Source organism: Coturnix japonica, chromosome 17 (assembly GCF_001577835.2).
Source record: "Coturnix japonica isolate 7356 chromosome 17, Coturnix japonica 2.1, whole genome shotgun sequence".
Lineage (NCBI taxonomy): Eukaryota > Metazoa > Chordata > Aves > Galliformes > Phasianidae > Coturnix > Coturnix japonica.
In genome coordinates, this window is record NC_029532.1 from 3,959,656 (window position 1) to 3,977,699 (window position 18,044).

Below are 18,044 nucleotides of genomic sequence, written 5' to 3' on the forward strand. Positions count from 1 at the left end.
CTGTACAGTCAAATATTGCTCTGATTTTCTTTTTTTCCCCCTCTGATGTTATTTCATAATACTCTCTTCCTCCATCCATGCCTCCTTTCCATTGACAAACAGTGCTGTATCCCTCAAAGCAATGAAAGCAAAAGCCACTGAACTGCACAATCAACACATGGCAGTTCCTTTTGTTTTTAATTAAACATGTGACAGCAAATGGACTGATAATGTACCTAAATAATCCACATTCATAGACCAAAGGAAAAAAGACATTGTTAAGCACTAGGTTTAATACACAGAGGGTATCCCAATGGATACAACAGAAAAGTTAATTCATTCAGAATTGTAAGGAAGCAACAATTGTGCATGATTTTTTTTTGCTTGGTTTCACCACGTACAAATGTTCAAACCAGGCCTCAACAACAGGCAGGTGAAGGGAAGGAGTGAAAGCAGATCATTACTGAGATTATTTTCTGTATGCAAAACATGGAAATATATATTTGGTTAGCTTAAAAGCTTTTTTTTTTCTTTCTTTTCTTTTTTTTTTCTTTTTTTAATAAAAAAGAATTACAGAATCAGTGACAATTTTCTGAAGCCAAAATAGTCTGTTAGAGCAGAAATGTTTCAGTGAAGCAGGAAATCTCCCCAGTTCCTGTTTTTAAGTGCCATCCTCTCATCCTTGGCTGACAACCATTGCCCTCTTTGCTTTGTACAGATGCTTGTTGTGGAGATCAGCTGTTTCTCATAATAATTAATTATCATTTTCCCAGTGCATGCCACCCTCTAACACCTGGGCTGTGACTTCTTCCTAAACAGACTCAGGAAATTTTTTTTTGTGGAGTAGGGCCTGAATGCAATGCCCCTTCCTTTGCTGCCCTGATAATTTATCATCTTCTTCAGGTGATGAACAGAATAAGCTCACAGCTCTAAGGCTTTTCTTCCCCTCATCTTTTGCAGAGACCAAAGCAACTCAAACAGAAGGCCAGCTGACAAGCTAGGTCAGATTCAGTGCTGAATAGGTAACATTTGAGCTAGCAGAGAGATGCAGGGTGATAACAGCTATGATGCAGAAGGGTCAGATTAATTATTTGCATCGTTAATAATTGCCACAAGCATGAGTGCTAAACTTTCTAGCTTGGTCTCAGTGAGAAAGTCTGGTGCTGCAAGGTGTTAAGCATCATACACGCAGCTGCCAATCTGTATGAGCAGCTCCTCCCACAGATCTTGTAAAATGGAAGCACTTGTGGAAAGCTGCCCACCAACTTGCTGTCATATCTATTCCAGGGGAAATGGCAGACACCTGACACCCCGCATGCACAGGACTGCTGCATCATTGTGCTGGGCCACTGAACCATGAGGCATTTTCCAGCCAGCCAGGAAACTACTTGCACTGAAGGTAAAGGGTTCCTTTGTGGCAACAGTCTCTGCATAGAATTACTGAGTTGGTTCATGCTCTGCCTGCCCAGCTTCTGAATATCAAGGGGAATGTAAACGTAAAAACATGAATGAGAGTGTGAATGAGACAACTACAAAGCATAAGGAGTCCCTCTGCTATACTTGGTCACACTGTGAGCTTCTTTCCAGCCGTATTTTCACCTTACATTTGGAAACCCTGTTGGAGTTTCTAGGCAGGATTGTTTTCTATAATCCTGTGTGTGGAACTGAAGTCTCCTGGTTCATCCCTCTGCAGTGTGGGGCTTGACACGGGGCAGTTCTTTTCTAAACTGGCTGTTTCAAGCTCAGGGAGGGTAGATTTAGGTTGGATATAAGGAAAAAATCTTTACAGTGAGGGTGGTGAGGCACTGGAACAGGTTACCCCTAGTGTTGTGGTTGATCGCCCCATCTCTGGTGATTTTCTAGGTGATAGTTTTCCCCACTCCCTACGTTTAAGTGGCAGATTCATAGAGCTAAACTTTTCTGCAGGTTGTCCTGACTCCATTAATCTCCACATTCCTGGGAAACAGGAATCTGTTTCAGGCTCAGGTACATGAGGATATGTGAGCAATGAGGACAGAAATTATCTTTGCTATGTGAAACCAAGGTTTGCTAGTTTGTGATACCACAGTGCAGCTGCAGCAGGTGTGACTTCAGTAACAGCTCAACTTACACAGGGACTGCTTTGAACTTTTGGGGTCCATCAAGCTTGAGGCTGATGGAGCCAAGCCATCATTTGCTCATTAACCTTGAAGTAGGTTCGTCAGAATCTCAGAGTAAAGCCTGATTGGCTGATTACAGTGCCAGGCTGAGGTGTGTTTTAGCTCTGTCTCCTGCATGGCAGCTGCATTCTGAGGATACAGTTTTCTGACAGTGTATCCACGATGTTTCCCCATCTCCTCCAATCCCACTTTGCTGACATTGTCAGAATCATTAGTGTTTTGTCACTCGATTCAAGGTTTTAGTGGTGGAAGTTATAACACTGCATGGAAGTGAATGGAAGAAAATCTAGTGGGTGGCACTGTTACATGAGACAACTTCAAAAGGATAGCACTAAATAGAGAATAACGTGAGCAAAGCCTGACTCCTGCAATGCGTGGAGGCTGGTCAGCAGTGTATGCAGCTGCTCTTAGTTTTGCATCTAGGAGAACGATTAGCAAGCATTACACAGAAAACATCATGAAATAAACATCTCTGTCTCAAAGCCCGTAGGGACAGAAATTCTCAGGGAACAGGAATAAAAGAGAGAGAAAAGTACATTTCAATCAAACAACCACAAAAAAGTGTAATTTGTCAAGTTTTTCAAACGGTATGAAAACAATTCAAAAGTGACACAAAAATATATATAAAGTTTGAAAAATACTTAAAGAAAAAGTACAGATCTTACAATATCAAAACATGACATGGTTAAAAAGAGAGAAGAAAAGACATTGGGTAATACCGTATTGGCAGAAAAAAGGAAACCCCCCCCCCCCCCAGGGCAGCTGTGTTCTGTCATTTAAAGTGTCAGTTTGTGTCTCTAGGATCTGTCCATAATGTGCTCAGCAACGACAGCATTAACTCTGAGCATCAGAAGGACCTCGGTCATAGCAGCAAGCAGTGTAAATGAGGGAAGAGAGCAGCGACGGTTACTGTGCTATCCCAGAGGCCTGCAGTGTCCTAACACACACACACACACACACACACACACACACACACACACGTCCAAGGTTTCCTCTCACTGCAGAAGGAAAATCTTTTTAAAACCACTTTTAAGGGAAGAACTGCGAACTGTGAAAGAGCTGTGACAAGTGGGGCTCTGAGCATGAACTGAGTGCCTGGCTGTGAGGCAACCTTTGGCCCTTGGCTTCTTAAGACTCTATAGGCCTGGGGTTTTACAGGTGAAGAGCAGTTTAGTAGGGACTCTCCTCTCTGCTACACCATATCAATTGGGGTGATCCTGCTGACGGCAGTGGGACTGCACTGGCTAGTGCTAGCAGGAGGATAAGAGTAGTGCCAGAAGAGTGGGCAGATGTTGGGCTGGAACAAGAGGTGCTATTCTGGTATTCCAAAGGGTTCCTAGAGGCTCCTCAGCCTTAGGAAACGTTAGCACCTCAAATGACAGCATCTGTGCTGCAGTGAGGTTACTTTACCACTGAGCATGGCTTGCGCCAGTGCAGACTGAAGAAGGGTAGGACAGCTTCAGTCGTTTACTGTTTATTGTACAAGTGGAACGAGCTGCTCTGGCCCAGGGCCTGGTAGGGGTTATTATGCCATTTTCTGGCATTTGTAGCCCTTCTCTGTGAAGCAGAACAAAACTAAAAGGGTGGTGAAAAACTGGAATGAAGATCTGTAGCCCTTTGTGAACAAACCTTGTTCCTTTATGCACCAGCTCCCTTAAAGGGGAAAGCTCTGCATTGCCAAGGACGTGTACCTGGTTTTACCAGTCATCATGAGTCAAGGTGAGCTGGCAGATCCTACTGAACTGCCAAAGGGGACAAAAACAGAATTCCCGACATTAACAGGAATGCCTTACTTCCAAATAACCCAAATACATTCAGCAGTGTTTCCATTAATAGGAGTCTACCATAAAACACCCTTAAGAGAGCGAATTGACTTAAAAGATCATTCTTCCCTGTTTTCTGTACTTAAAAATATTGCTAAAAAGTTCAGATCTTTTGGTCTGACTTGTAACATGTCCCCCAACCTCTCAGAGCAAATAACTAACTCATTTCTGCCTGTAAACCCACTGAGTGGCCAGTGCTGATTCAGGACTGGTGTTCTTGCAGACATTACGGGACCTCATGCTATACAGCAAAAGGGAATTCTCTACAAAGTGGGAAATAAGAAAGTCACACAAGTGATCACACAACCAACTGGGCTTTCAAGCTTGTGGTCATTTGGGACTCGCTGTATGGACTAAAACAAACAAACAAAAAAAAGGTTAAAAGATACATAATGTAGTTGTCTTTTTTTTGTTTTCTTTTTATACAGAAATCATACACACAGAACTTCAATCTGAAACTTCATAACGAAAAAGTCCACTAATTTAAGGAAAGCGTTTTGTTGTGCAAAAAGTCCCTCCCCCCCCTCCCCTGTTCACCTTCATCTACTGAGGGTCTCACACACACACATAAAAGTTTCCTTCCAACAGGTGAGTTGGTAAGAAAGAGTCCTCACTATATACAGTGAATTAGAGAGAAGCTGGATACAGTGCTGGCAAGAGGCATTAGATGATTGCCTCTATCTGGAAGTGTCCATGTTCTCCTCCTTAAAGTTACTGCAGTGCTCTATAACTTTCCTAGGGATAAAACAGGACAAGGAAAGAGGGTTTAGTTTAATGCTTATTGCATTATGGCTGTGGGACAGTAACACAAGAACTGCTGTTAGTAGCAGGCAGTTTCTTCTGATATACATCAACCAATATTGGTATAAAACCCAGTACACTCCACATAATCAGCTTAAGAGCTTGAATTTTCATCCTCTTGGAATTTCAAGTCATGTTGTTATATCTCCAGATCATTCATTCATGACCCCCATGCCTCAATCATCAGACAACTTTGAACTGTATCAGAAAACATGCATACAAATGCTATCCATGCACCCTACTGTTACCTGTCCCCGCTTTTTCTATTCTTTCCATTCACTGTTCTTGGACTGTTGTGTCACCATATGTAATCTCCCTAACCTGTGATAGTCTTCTGTAGGCTTCTACCACCTCCAGCATTTAGCAGCCCTTCAGCTGCTCCCTACAAGGTACACATTCCCAACTGATCTACACTCCTCCTTAATATTCATCCTGCAGATATGAAGTTACACCTCAGTGATGAAGTATAGTGATGACGGGGACTATCAGGGTAAGAGATGCAATAAGCAGCATGGCTTTCTTGCCCAACAAAGCCACTTCTAGAACCTATTTGCCTGGTATCCATGAACAGTGACTATCAGTGTTTATTGCAAATATATCAACACCTCTAAACTTCTATCTTTTCCTGCTCTTTGATTGTGTTTGTTTCACCCATCATACACAGCTCAGGCCTTTCGTTGGTAGCTTTCCTTGATGTAGGGGAACAGGAAACTAAACTGAAGTGTATAGGAAATTGGTAATCACATCTTGAGCCTCTGATTAATCAGCTGAGGCAAGTGTTGGGTCAGCTGTGGGAGCACAGGTGAGAGTAATGGAGCTGTGCTCCTGGATGGGATGGAGCTTGACTCCACCTCCTCCAGACCTCATTTAAGGGCTGACCACCACTAAGGCAGCATCTCTTGGAGATTGCTCCTTGGTGGAGATTGCCTCCCAGCAGACTGAAGGCTTCCATATGGGTGAGTTTTTCCTGTAAATAACCTTTTGGGTATTTACTGCTATCTTTCCATTATTGTCACTGTACATGAAGTTAAACTGAATGTTTGATTACAGTGCATTAGTTTCCTACCAGGCCATTTCCTTGGTCTCTTGCCGTGCTGAGGCCATCTTAATCATGTCCTTCAGAAGGGGAATCCCACCTTCTTTGATCAGCAGTGGGCAGTACTTGTCAGCTGCAAAGAAATAAGACAGGTCCTTGTGAATCTTTCCAAAAGCAGTATAAAGAGTGGCAGGAGGGGAAGGATGCTGCTGGAGAAGTAACAAAACTTCAGTTTTTTATGGAGCCAACCCATTAAGGGTGTCTTGTCTATAAAAGTAAGGTACAAAATGACTGAGAAATAAGAGCGTGGACAGAGGGATCTAAACACTGAAGGAATTTCCTATACACTACATGTTGGTTTTAGCTTGGCTATACTGTCTGAACATTAAATTATTCAAATAAGGTTCTTGCTAACTACATAGCTAAACTAGGATAAGTTTTTCTGCTAAGAATCTTAGATCCACTGTGTGAACTTGTGCAGTGGGTGTGATATTAAAACTTACGGTAAACAGAGACCAAGTTATACAGTGCCCAGGTAGCCCAGTGCTGGCTGACAGGAGAGATCCCTTGTGGAAGAAGTCGAAGGATTGGTTCAAATGACCTGCACAGAAACATTGCACAAGTTGTTAAAAATCCAAGAACAACTTCTTTCAGCACCTTTGTCACTCAAAGCAGTACATAGTCTGAGTTCATAGATACCATAGCAGTAAATCCTTTAGCATGTTAAAGATTCTGGCATCAAAGACCAAGTCTGTGTCACATGGCAATGCTGGCAGGCTTACAGGCCCTACCATTTCAGCATAAACATGCTGTCCAAATAAACAGCCACAAGGAAGTCAGCTGATGTCTATTCTCTATCAGACATTTTATGATGACAGCTGAAACAGCACCACTGAGAGCTCTGCAGAAGGTCCAATGCAAAATTATACCCATCCAATGCTGGCTGCTCACATGCAATAGCTGCTCTGTTTCTTATGACAACAATAACGTGTGCGTACCGTAGCTAAGGCAGTGGAATGCCATTTGTTTGGGATCCCTGCCAAGCACTATGGGAAAACAGAGCACCTGATACCCTTATAGAGGAAAAGCTTTGGAGTGTTCCACCAGCTCTATTAACCCGTTAAGAGATTTCTGGACACTCTGTCTAGATATTCTCTAAAGGAAAGTGAAAGCTACAGCAATGCATGTGACTTTCAGAATAAAACAGCACTGAAGTGGTGTAAAGGGTCTCAGAGAACACTATTGAGTCAGTCTCAGCAGACAGTCAGATCATGGGTTTCCTGAACTATACAGTTCCATCAGAAGCATGCAGGATAAATTCTGCTGTGTTCCCAGCTCCCCCCATAAGAACTGCCAGGCAAGGTATTCTATTTCAACAGTGTGTGTAACATGCTGCCTTGACTCAAAGGAAGATGTGAAACTCTCACTAAAGAATGTATTCATCAGAGCTTCTCCTTCACTCTAAGCAGAGCCTTCATGCTCAGCTGTGTCTCTTTCCTTTTGCCTGTTGGCGTTTGCTTTCTGTGACAATCCTGGCTCCAGGTAAATTGGCCAAACTTCTCTGTTTCTCACCTGTAATTGATATTTCTTCTGGAGTTGATGTCCCAGCTCTGGATGGCTGCCCACATCCTCTTTACAACTTCCTCCCGATGGGGCTCACATATACCCCAAGCCTCCGGACCATCAAACATGATATGGGAGAGCACACCGCAGGCATTATAGGATACCTCAATCCCATCTGCTTTGCTTTCCAGCAGATTGCTGCCAAGAGAGAAGAAATCATTTACAGGTGCCAGAATAACCATATTCAGCATCTTACAAAAACAAAAACCATCACGTCTTTAATCTACAATCAGAGAGGATTATTGAGGAAAATATCTCCAGCCTGAAACAGGAGTTGTGACCTTCAGAGATAACAGCTTTTCAGTGGCATTAACATCACAACCAAACCCTTACAGTCCAATGCATTCACAAAGGTATCTTATTATTTCCTTTTAGCTTTTTTTGAATGATGAAAAACCCCAATCTGATGCATCAGAAGCTGAAAACTCTCCAGGTGACATGGGAGCAGAGCTCCAGAGCACCCCCCTGCCTCAGCCCAGCTGTGTGTTAGCTCAGCACTCACCTGAACACACTGATGAACTGGGAGGTCATGAGCTGAGGACGGAGTTCCCTGACCTCAGCCACATTGCCCAGGAGGCCCAACATATTGCGATGCAGCTCCTGTTTCTCTGGGAACTCCTAAGAAATCAAGATATAGGATTATACAGTAGCAGAGACATAGCGACAATAAGAATGGGAAACTATGCAGAAAGCACATCTAGAAAGGATGAAGATTTTTGGGTAGCTACCAGTGGTTTTTTAGTAGATTTCTAATGGCATATCTAGCATTCAAGATATGTGTGATATGAGAAAATCAAGGCTGGAGTCTGTCATTCACTGCTGCCCTGCTTAAGGAAGACTGTGTACAAGATAGGAAAAAGGAAGATGTGCTGAGTTTAAGTTTCTCTGTTCTGGTTGGGTGGCTGGATCAGAGCAAGAATGAAACATGCAACCTTTTTCCATTTATGCAATATAGGAAGTATTGCTTATGAGTTAGCTTAACTATTTTCGTCTCCACTGCTAACGTCAGCATTCATCTAGAGGAAACCAGCCTTACTTACTTTCAAGCACTCCAAGAACAGTTTCATACCGCTGTAGTTGAGGAACATCTCACAGTTGTCAGGAGTCTCATCAGTAATATTCCAGAGGGCGCTCCATGAGAACTCCATCACCTGATCGCACTGTAAAGATGAAGAAACAGCTTTGCTAATGTAAGAGCCTCCAACACCACCCCAGATAACCTCAGAGGTAAGAAAATCTTATTATTTACTTTCAACTTGTTTGCAAGTGGGTTTTTGTTTTTAAATTATTTTTGCCTCCCTGCCATGTTTGTCCCTTCAGCCCTCACCTCTGTGACAGCAAATTCTGCAGTGCCAGCTGGGATGTCCCATATTAGGTAGAGAAGCTGGGCTGGCACTTCAGACTATCTCTATGCTTAAGTCAGAGTAAAGAAAATACGATGTATACATTTTAGCGGGTAACACTCACCGTTTTATCAGCCAGCTTCTTCTGAATCAATTTTAGCATTGTCTGTGGGCAGAGGAAGGGGAACAGTGAGAACAGTTCAAGAATCACAGGGCTCAAAGCAACATGTCACAGTCCCTGTACTGCTGGGTTTGTAGTCAATGTCTGGAATGTGGTGTAACTGCAACAAAGCAGCGGCCCCTGCAGTTTTTTGAAAGGGGTGAGATATGCATTGATGTAAGTTGGAAATCTGATGCAAGTTCAGGGAGATGCAGAAGGAGAGAGTCAAAAGGTTTTACGAGTTCTGGAAAGTGGTGAAGGTGTGTCAGGTCACACTGCTTTCATGGACAGCCTGTCACTGAGACCATGACTTCTAGTGTTGGCAAGCCAGTAAAAAATGCCACATGGAGGGACAGGGTTCAGGATAGGTTAGTCTTGCTGGAACAATAGCTCCCTTTTGTGATAACGGTAAGCTTGGTTCACTGCCTGGATGAGTTTGGTGACTGGCTGCAAGGAAATGGTGGTAGCCTGGGTTAAGGATAAGAAGACACCTTGGGACCATACCAACCATGACAAAACCCATCTTGCCCACAGCTTCTTTATGATCGTTGTCCACCTGGCAGACCAGAGCATTACAGAGGTGCACAGCAATACGCTGGATAGACTCATCCTGCCGGCTCTGGTTGAGGATGTTCAGCAGCAGCTCATTTACTCGGCGGTACTGGAACTCCAGCTCCTCAGGAATGCTGAAGTTACACAGTGTCAGGCAGCAGTTCCGCTGTACCTGGGTAAGGAAGCAAATGCTGCACCAAGTGGCAAGGAAAACATGACCTAATTGCCTTGTGTTCCTTTGATGCTTGGTATTGAAACCACCGCAGTAGTGTTTGACTACTACAGTTTGCTACCCTCCTCCCTAGAACCTTGCTTTAGCTATGATCTCAGTAGGTTCTTCTTCCTTACTGTCGCTATGGTCTCAAGTGGCCACTCAATCACCCAGTGTGTATCACTTTCTAAGCCAGTTTTTCACTGTCTATATATAAACTATATATATAAATACATATATACATATATGAATATAAATACATATGTAAATATACATAAACTTATGTATAAGGCTTATAAGACACAAATCCTAACACCAGGCTAAAGATGTAACACAGGGAAAGAGAACTATGGGAGCCAAAGCAAGCTGGGCAGCTCTTACTGTGACTTCCTGGTAGGACTCCATGCCATTCAGCACCACCTGGATGACCTGGCGTCGCAGCTTTATGCTCTGCTCCATGCGGTACTCGGAGTTGGTCAGGTAAAACAGCGCAGCACTGCCTGTCACCTGGATGTTTTTGTCATCCTTGTGGCACTTGAGGGCTGTGATCACCAGCTGCAAGGAAGGAATGTGAAGCTTCAGTGCCACTGTCTTTCTGTTGAGTCTTGGACTGACAGTTATGGCTGTGTGTGGTAAAGGCTGTTACAAGGCTGCAAGGAATGCACAGCTCAGGTGCTGCAGGAAGATGCTCTTGAGGCGAAGGTGCTTAGCTCCACCATACTACTGGAACTTCCTCCACAATTATGTGGCTTCTAAGGTTGAAGGAATGGCTGGGGCTGCAAAATTTCCCTTATAAGTGTGAGGTAAATGCTCACATGGTGCTTACCTGGAGGGCTCGCAGCAGCTGGCTGCAACGCTCAATACGGGCAATGTCAAAAAGGAGGTTGATGGCACGAGAAGTGATTTCTGGCCGGTGTTCAGTGTAAGCCTCAATAGCATTCAGAACTTGCTCTTCGTTCTTGTCTCCACTCACCTGGTATGGAGGAACAAGAGACAGGGAAGAAAGAATGAAGAAAGCAAGCTGGTGTGAGAACTCCAGGGCAGGCCTGGAAGGCCAGAGGGTGCACCTGTCCTCTGTCCTGTTTGTAGGATTAGGCCCATGATGGGAGCAAAGAAGCTGAGTCACTTCTCAGCCCAGAAGGACACAAAATGTTCTTTCTGGTAATCACAGACATCCTGGTCCTTCACTCAGGATGATTTTTTCAGGCCTTTCTCTAAGAGGCATTTGATGGTTCTTTGTTGTTTTGGTTTCTTTAGCACTTGTAAAAACTGTGTGAGCTATGGGTCTTGCCTTCTGACTGCTCTCCTGTGTTATCAAGTAGCTGCTGAAAGGTGAGAGCTAAATTGTCCCACACAAAACCCTAAGAACTCTGCTCTAATCACAGGCAGTTCTCTGAACTTCTACCAAGTTCCTACTGCCCGTATTCTGACACCCTCATTACCTTATAGGCTGGAATATGCGTCAGGCGGCACAGAGATGTTTCAAAAAGGCCCAAGAATTGGAGTGGTCGTTTCAAACCCCGGAAGGGAGCAATGCTGCTCTTTGCTGGCTCGATGCTGAGGAAAGAAAGAGATGACTCATGTTGGTACCCTGCCTCTCCAGGCTAGCTAATCCACGCAGACCTCAGTAAGTGCTGTTTCCTTACCTTGTCTGGCCCATCTTCTCTTCCATGTTTGGGATAGTGCAGTTCTCCAGCATAGTGTGCCCTGAGATATCGAGCGAGGTGAGGTTTACCAAGTTTTCCACAAACAGGTTTAGAACCCGGCGGGTCAGCTTGAATTTATAGTAACTGGACAGATGGTCTCGAGAGATATCCAAGTGTCTGCAAATGACAGAGAGCAGCTCAGAGCCTGGAAAGCATCAACTGGGGCTTCTGTGGCTGTGCCAAGGGAAAATGACAAGCAGAGTGCGGTAGTGATTGTTATTTCCTTCCTAAGGTACAGGAATGTGGTTCTGTAGGATCAGGCAGCAGGATCTGGCCTTGTGTCTAACAGAATCACACAGTTATCTGGCAGAGGTCTACTTAAAATGGAGCACAGTGAGTCATTTGGCTATACCATCACAAAGGAAATTGCTCTAGGCTCAGTAACTGCCTTTCCCAAGCTCCATCAAAGCAGCCACCTGAGCATTTCTGCCTGGTGATTGAGATGCACCAGAGGATCTTTGCATTCCCAGGAACATCTGTTGCTTCATCCCACAAATTAACTGACACAAGTTTTTGTCTGCGTTCCCAATCTCTTTTTTTTTTTTTCCTGCCCCAGGCTATTATTCTCTAATTATTTCATGTATCTTCAGATATTTAAATGCTTAAGCTCTGGGGAAACCCCTGAAGCTGTGGAAGTTGTGGGAGAATCTCACTGGCTATAACGTGCAAGTGTCCCTTACAGGACAGAGCCTGCTCTTGTCTGCCAAGCAAAGATCCTTAGGGAGAAACTAAACTGCCTAAGACAGGAGCCAACATCATACCTACAGAAGTATCTTCTGCATATTATAGACCAAGAGTCACTGCAAATCAGCAGGAGCTGAAGTCACTTGGATTTAGCCAGTGTTACCCAGGAGGCTGGCTGACACTCCGAGGTCAGACATTAACGTGGTACCCCCTAGTGTCTGCGGGCTGCACAGACAGCACTAAATCACTGCAGACTATCCTTCATGTGAATGGTAAGGCCTTTCTTTTTGACTGAGATAGTCCTGTATCCTTTTTCTGATACCACTGTGCAGTCCGAACAGTGACTGTCTCAGTTCTGTGTCAGGAAGTCGTTCTGCTGTCCATGCTGTCAGCTCAGGAGGGTCTATTTCTTTGCACTGTTTCTTTCCTTGATTGTGCCATGCATATACAGTGCACTTACACAGTGTGCAGTGAGCAGATGCTCTGAGCTGCGAGTTTGTTCTGGTTTTACCTCAGAGCAAAGTTTAAACTCTGGATGTTCCTGTTTAACAATTGTTTTGAAGGACTGAATTTCAGTATGATTACCACTATACCATTACCTGTGTACACCTATAGCCACTTTTTTGCCATCTCTTGGGTGTTCTGCTGGTTTTCTTTTGTTTGTTGGGGGGTACAGTGGAAGGGAAGCTCTCTGTGTGTGTGTATTTATTTTTGCAAAGAAAACTCGGTCTGGCTTTAACCACGTCAGAGGGGCAGTGAGTGGCCTGTTTGTGGGATGTTTATAAGCTGAAGCCAGCAGTGGATGGCTTTCTGTGAAAAGGCATTAACTTCAGAAGTTAACCCCTTTCCTAACAGACCTGCGTGGTTCCTATCAGCGGGGAAAATGACAAATAAGGAAGATCTGCTGACCTGAGCTTGTGAAGCTGCGCAATCACTTGGATGTGCTCCTCTGAAAGGTCCATGTTGTAAAGCACTAAGGAAACCAGACTGTCCTTCCACCGTGTCAGAAATCCCACATCGTTCAGCTGGATCCCAGAGAGATCAAGAGCAGCAAGGGAGGTCAAAGGCCGAAGCAACGTCTCTACATTGACCCCTTCAATCAAGCGGCCCAGATTCAGGAAGCGCAAGCGGCTGAAGCCTTCGAAAGTAAAGTCCTTGACCAAAACCTGGCGAGTGGGGTTCACCAGACAGTCGTCTTCACAGCCTCCGGGGTTCTCTTCCTCATAGAAGATATTGCAGCATCCAAAGAGGCTAAGGGAAATAAGCGTGTGGCTGAAGCTCACCAAAGTCTGCAAACTCTTGGCTGTCAGCTTCTCGCAGTTAGTCAGGTAGAGCTCAACGAGATCCTGGAAGATGGGAAATTAAATGGTAAGAAGAATTTCAAAGGTAGAGTGCCCACCCTGTTCCATACAACATCTCTCAGGGACAGCCTGAGAACCTATACCACCAAACTTGACCAGTATCCCCATCCCATTCCCTACAGCAGCTTTAGGAGCTGAGGAGGGAGATGCTGAGCTTCTCCCAGAGAAACCTGTATGGTGAAGGACAGTATCTTGGGAATTTCTGGGATTCTGGCTGGTCCCCATGCAACAGTGCTGCCATGTGAAATGGCAGCTGGAAGCTGTCACTGCAATGCCACCTGCTTCCTGATGGCCTCCAGGTCCTGGTCCTGCACGATCTGTTCCCGCAAGTGGATCCGAGCTAGCCTGGTGCTCCGTGGATCTGAGAAGAGGGTGAAGAAGCTTTCATGGGGTTCGAAGATGCTGTCTGTCTTCACCAATTCCACATACCTGTATCGGGGCAATGGTGTTAGCACAGCACAACAGAAGACAAAGGCTCAGCTACAGCTCTGGCACCTCTCCTGGCTCTGGCAAGATGTTACTGAGCACATGAGCACAGACTCCCTCCTGGACTATTAGCTCTCCCTCTGCAACACTCACAGTCCTTAGGAAAATCTAAGGCAAAGATTTGTGCAAGGTCATGTGTTTATTTCTGAGCAAACTGGATTCTGGCAAGCACAGACTCTAGAATTTTTCTCTCAGTGCTGTTTAAAGCTATTAACTTGATTTTCCATTTAAGAAAAAAATCAGCTGGGCAGTTTTCTGCCACACATTGTAAGCAAAGGTTCAGCCAAAGGAAACTGTAATAGCCAAATGATAAAGCCCTGGGAGCAGATTGCTTTGTAAAGCTATGGGAGTAGCAGCATTAAAATGCATCATCTGTTAGCACTTTGTACCCTTATTTTTCTGTTTTGAGAGAGAGATGTAATGCTTCAGTGGTGGGAAATAGGAGGGCTCCTTTATTGCTTACTGATGTTCTTGGAAGAAGCAGGGACTGTTCATTTCACTCTGGGTTTACCTATATGGAAATGGTGACTGGTGGGATACAATAACTTCCTTCTGAAGTTCATGCAAATCCTTACTTCCAATATGAGGCTCATCAGAAATAAACCCCAGCCCTATGAATTCCTCCTCATTATTTTCCTTGTATCCTTTCCATCACTTCTTTAGAAAACTACGATTCCTCCTTCCCTAAGTTCCCAACTCCCATCCAAACCAGACAACAGCTCCTCCATGGGCCCAGACGTACTCGTTGACGAGTTTGTCACAGATCTCGCTTGGCAAGAAAATGTCGGGATGGAGACGGAGGGTTTCATTGTCCAGTAAGTAGCAGAGAGTCCCCTCCAAGTTGCGAAGGCAGAAATCTGTGCACAAGGTCATGAGTGACTCCGGGCTGTCGGATGCCATCTTCAGGGAAGCAGCGGGGAGGGGAAAACAGAAGGAAGCTTTTGATTCAGAAGATCTTCTCCTCAAATGAAATCCCAGGGTGAATTTACAGGGACATCAGGGCAGCTATAAGTGGAGGAGAAAAAAAGGATGCATTAAGAAAGGCGCATTGGAAAGCATGCTGCAAAGCTGCTGCACCAGCAGGATGTCAATGGTTCTGGTTACAGCTTGCCACTTGCTGACCTCCAAAGAACCTGCAGTGGTTTGGTCCCTCTGGGGGTGTGGACTTAATTCCCCCTGGGGACACCGGGGGAATGAGTTAATGTAAAACATTTTCTTGCTGTACAGCCTCATTTCCTAACATGTTTCCTCACTGCAGAAGTTATCTGGCTGACAAAGGGCTTCTGAAGAGGAAGTGGTGGAAACCACATCGCTTGGTTTCCTTCGGAGTGGGCTGAATAAACCACCAGAGAAGGTACAGCTGGGAAGATCCTTTGCATAGCCCCGGTGGGATCCGGTGACCCCATACCTTGTGCCTGTAATTGTTTGCCATCATTCCAAGTGAAGCTTCATGTTCAAGCTGGATGTCTCTCTGCAGCTCCAAGCCAGAAGCTCCATGCAGGTATTTGAACTAGACCATGAAGTGGATCAGAAGCCAGAGGGGATGATGGACACTGTGCAGGTGGCTGGAACTCATGAAAGCATTCCAAATTCTGTCATAAAATGTATGAGTGACTGACACGGAATAAAGCAAGGGGCTTCTGCCCTCCTTGGTTGTTACTACTGAATAAAGGAGGACAGTGAGGCAGACAGTTAGGGGAAGCTAATCCTGTCTGATTCAGAAATCTCATTGCTCTGGTTTTCAGGGTTGCTCACTGGCACTGAAGCAGAAGTAGCAGAGTGCACTGAGGGCGTTTAGGAGAAATCACTGAAAACCATTTCACTTTTTCAGGGCCAAATCATATTGGGAGCAGCCTTAATGTGATCCCGTCAGTGTATTTCCACCAGCAGACACAAACTGTGTTGGAACGTTTATTTGTGAGGTGAAACCTGTGTCTTTTCAATAGGTAACTTCCTGCTGCAGTGAGAACATCAGTGCTATGGAGTCAGTTATTCTTCTGTGCACCATAGCTGGGGAAACCATTGCAAAGCATCTTTCACTCTCCTGCAGCTGCAAAGCTGAGGGTATGTGTCTATCTCTAGCTATCTCAGTGCTTGGGGAAAGCCAGAGGTGTTCTCCTTTCTTTCCTGCACTGTCAGAATTTAACTCAGTTCCCTCACCTCCATCACTGTCCCTAAGGACACCCCTGGTGGCTCAGGCACCCTCCCTCCCCTTCCAGATGTTCTGTTCAGCCTCTGACTGGGTTGTGCCACCAGGATGAAGGATCAGTCAAAGCTGTGGATGAGGTAACCTTTCAGATTCAGGCACCACATGGTCTCTGTGGGAAACAGGGCACAGCTGTGACTGAGCCTGCCTGGCAGTCCATGCTCCCAGCCTTCTGGTGCCTCCTTATGCTGCACAAGTTGCAAATCAAAGCTCTTTTCTTCCTTTCGTGTCTCGTTAATTCTTTATTTAAGAGTGTGCTTTAGTGCCAGGGACAAAGACTTGGCCAAGGAATAAACCCGAGACAGAAAGGAGCCTCTCAAGAAGCAAATAAGACGAGCAGAGCTACTTTGTGCATAGCAATGGGAGGAACTGCAGTGCTGCATCATTGCTGAGGTGCACCTACCCCAGGCTGTGTCTCCCTGGGCCAAATCTTGCTCCAGTGTAAGCAGACAAACCTGGGACAGAATCTGACTTCCCTTGAATCAGATCAGTAACTTCTCCTTCCTATAACATCTTTGGGAACTGTTCCTGTAAATAACTCTAAAGATCATGTTTAAATCCTAAATTCCTGACCTGCTGTGTTCTGACCTAGAACTTTCGCAGCCTTTTCAGTGTAATCTCAGGCACGTCCTCTGGTTTTGGCTCAAGAAGGAGAAGGTCTCCAAGCAACAGCAGAGGAAAAAACAAATAAAAACTCAGCAATCACAAATCTGTAAGCTTCATTCTAAAAGAGAAAGAAATCCATAACAACAGCTCTCCCCTCTATAGTTGGCAGGAGAAAAGTCAAGGAATAAATGGGCAACTGAGAGCACAGCACTGCCTTGCTAGTAGCGAGGTCCTGCCTAAGAGGATGCATGTGGGAGGAAGCTTGTCCTGCACGCTGCATGGTGATGCTTCAGATGCAAGTGCTTCACCTCCAGAACACGTTTTGCCTGGAGCTTGCTTGACAGAATCCTTCCAGAAAGGCCAGATCAACAGGAAGATCTGAACCAGGAGGGAAACACGTTCTGCTATCCCTACCAGTCCACCCGTGCCATCAGACAGCAGGGCTGGATCCAGCCTCCTACCACTTCTTACTGCTTCTGGACACAGAGCTCTAAACCAAATTCTCAGTCATAATTTATTATCAGGTGCTGCTGACAGGGTCGGTGCGTGGGACTTGTCCAAGCAGCTTAGAGCTCTGAGGGCAATGACTGGACTCCTGCTGCTCCAACAACTCCAATACAAGCAGCACGATGCAGCTGCTTGATCCCAGCCCTGGAGAGATCAGCTACACTTCAACTTCTGAGCTCCCAGCACTGAACCAACCAAATCCCAGATTGGAACGTAGTACACAGAGAAAAACATTCATCCTTGTGATTTACCGTGCACATCTGAGGAGCAATCCAGCTGCTGCTGTGACCATTGGTCCTTTTGTACAGGTTGCTCCCTGCCTCTTCTAACCAGCCTCGAGATACGATGTGGGCAGGGAAGTAATGAAGCCAACAGCTGCACTGATCAATATCATCCCCAGCTATAAGCTCGGTGTGCTTTGTTGATAAAAATAAACAAGATAGAGATGCTGACAAACCATTAGCATTTGCCTAATCACTGTCCTCAGGCAGCTTTCCACAGGCAATCCATCAGCAAGCTGCCTGCCTTGCAGCCTGCCACCAGTGATGGGCAATAAGCCGCCCAGTGCACGCGTGTTTCTGAAGGGCCAAAGATGGAGCCCCACGTACCCACTGTGCAGTGACAGCACCCAAAGCAAACTGCAGCGCTGTGACACGCAGCCTCGCTCCTCCACCAGCACATCCAGACAACTCCTTTGGCAGCTGCTGCTCCTTTGCAGGCTGTGTTTGCAGTGTTAAGGCATCGCTGGCATTGCTGGCACACGAGGCTGGCATTGCTCTGCCCGTGCCAATCCCTACCTTG

General features: G+C 45.3%; 1 protein-coding gene across 1 annotated transcript; it reads right to left on the reverse strand.

The window, feature by feature from the left end:
* Positions 1 to 235: 235 nt before the first annotated feature.
* ZER1 (zyg-11 related cell cycle regulator) lies at positions 236 to 14,852 on the reverse strand. Its single transcript, XM_032448096.1, has 15 exons — positions 14,667 to 14,852; positions 13,717 to 13,867; positions 12,987 to 13,423; positions 11,334 to 11,510; positions 11,130 to 11,244; positions 10,514 to 10,660; positions 10,069 to 10,242; positions 9,433 to 9,648; positions 8,889 to 8,930; positions 8,462 to 8,581; positions 7,924 to 8,039; positions 7,371 to 7,559; positions 6,302 to 6,399; positions 5,829 to 5,931; positions 236 to 4,696 (listed from the first exon to the last, which is right to left on the reverse strand). The coding sequence occupies exons 1-15, from the start codon at positions 14,822 to 14,824 to the stop codon at positions 4,639 to 4,641; spliced, it is 2,301 nt and encodes a 766-aa protein (XP_032303987.1). The 5' UTR covers positions 14,825 to 14,852; the 3' UTR covers positions 236 to 4,638.
* Positions 14,853 to 18,044: the final 3,192 nt, after the last annotated feature.

What these genes read in the sequence shown, in the direction of transcription:
- ZER1 (XM_032448096.1), bottom strand. Translation starts at nt 14,824, where the DNA reads ATGGCATCCGACAGCCCGGAGTCACTCATGACCTTGTGCACAGATTTC. An exon ending in AGCTGCTGCGAGCCCTCCAG is followed by an intron (nt 10,243 to 10,513) that starts GTAAGCACCATG and finishes CCTTCCTTGCAG; the next exon opens with CTGGTGATCACAGCCCTCAA. An exon ending in AGAAGCTGGCTGATAAAACG is followed by an intron (nt 8,582 to 8,888) that starts GTGAGTGTTACC and finishes TCATCTTTACAG; the next exon opens with TGCGATCAGGTGATGGAGTT.